General features: G+C 33.7%; 1 protein-coding gene across 1 annotated transcript; it reads left to right on the top strand.

Annotated features, from left to right (window-relative positions):
* Positions 1-156: 156 nt before the first annotated feature.
* On the top strand, positions 157-670 carry LOC119643446 (serine/threonine-protein kinase polo-like; the record flags this gene model as incomplete). Its single annotated transcript, XM_038042790.1, has 1 exon — positions 157-670. A coding segment is annotated over exon 1 (514 nt), but the record flags the coding sequence as incomplete, so codon positions are not given.
* Positions 671-677: the final 7 nt, after the last annotated feature.

The following is a 677-nucleotide window of genomic DNA, read 5'->3' as shown; positions in this document are numbered from 1 at the left end:
GACCGAAGTTCCCATTGAAAATTTTAAAAAGAACTAAGCAAGCGGTTTTTTTTACGTTTTGTACAACAAAAGATATTTTCGATAGAATAGACATTCAATGAAATTTGTCATTTTTTCTAATTTCTTGTTAGAAGAGTAAATTTAAAACACGTAACCATGTCTTCGAAAACTGATGGTAAAGGGACAGAAATACCAGAAGGATTATATGATTCGTCAGCCGGCAAAACATATAAACGCATGACATTTTTCGGCAAGGGTTCATTTGCAGAATGTTATGAAATTGTAGATGTGGCGACAAATGAAGTGTATGCTGGTAAAATTGTTTCAAAGAAGCTCTTAATGAAACATAAGCAAAAAGAGAGAATGGTCCAGGAAATTACTATACACAGTTCTGTAAGTCATCCTAACATTATTAAATATCACGGTTTCTTCGAAGACAATTACAACATTTATATCGTTTTGGAACTGTGCAAGAAAAGATCTATGATGGAATTACACAAACGTCGGAAAACCATAACTGAATATGAATGTCGTTATTATATATATCAAATCATTCAGGGTGTTAAATACTTGCACGATAACCGCATAATACATCGCGATTTGAAATTACGTAATCTCCTTCTAAACGACATGCTCCACGTGAAGATTGGTGATTTTGGTTTGGCCACGCGTATTGA

This window comes from Glossina fuscipes, unplaced genomic scaffold (genome assembly GCF_014805625.2).
Source record: "Glossina fuscipes isolate IAEA_lab_2018 unplaced genomic scaffold, Yale_Gfus_2 60849, whole genome shotgun sequence".
NCBI classification, from domain to species: Eukaryota; Metazoa; Arthropoda; class Insecta; order Diptera; family Glossinidae; genus Glossina; species Glossina fuscipes.
This window is presented reverse-complemented; position numbering and strand designations above follow the sequence as displayed.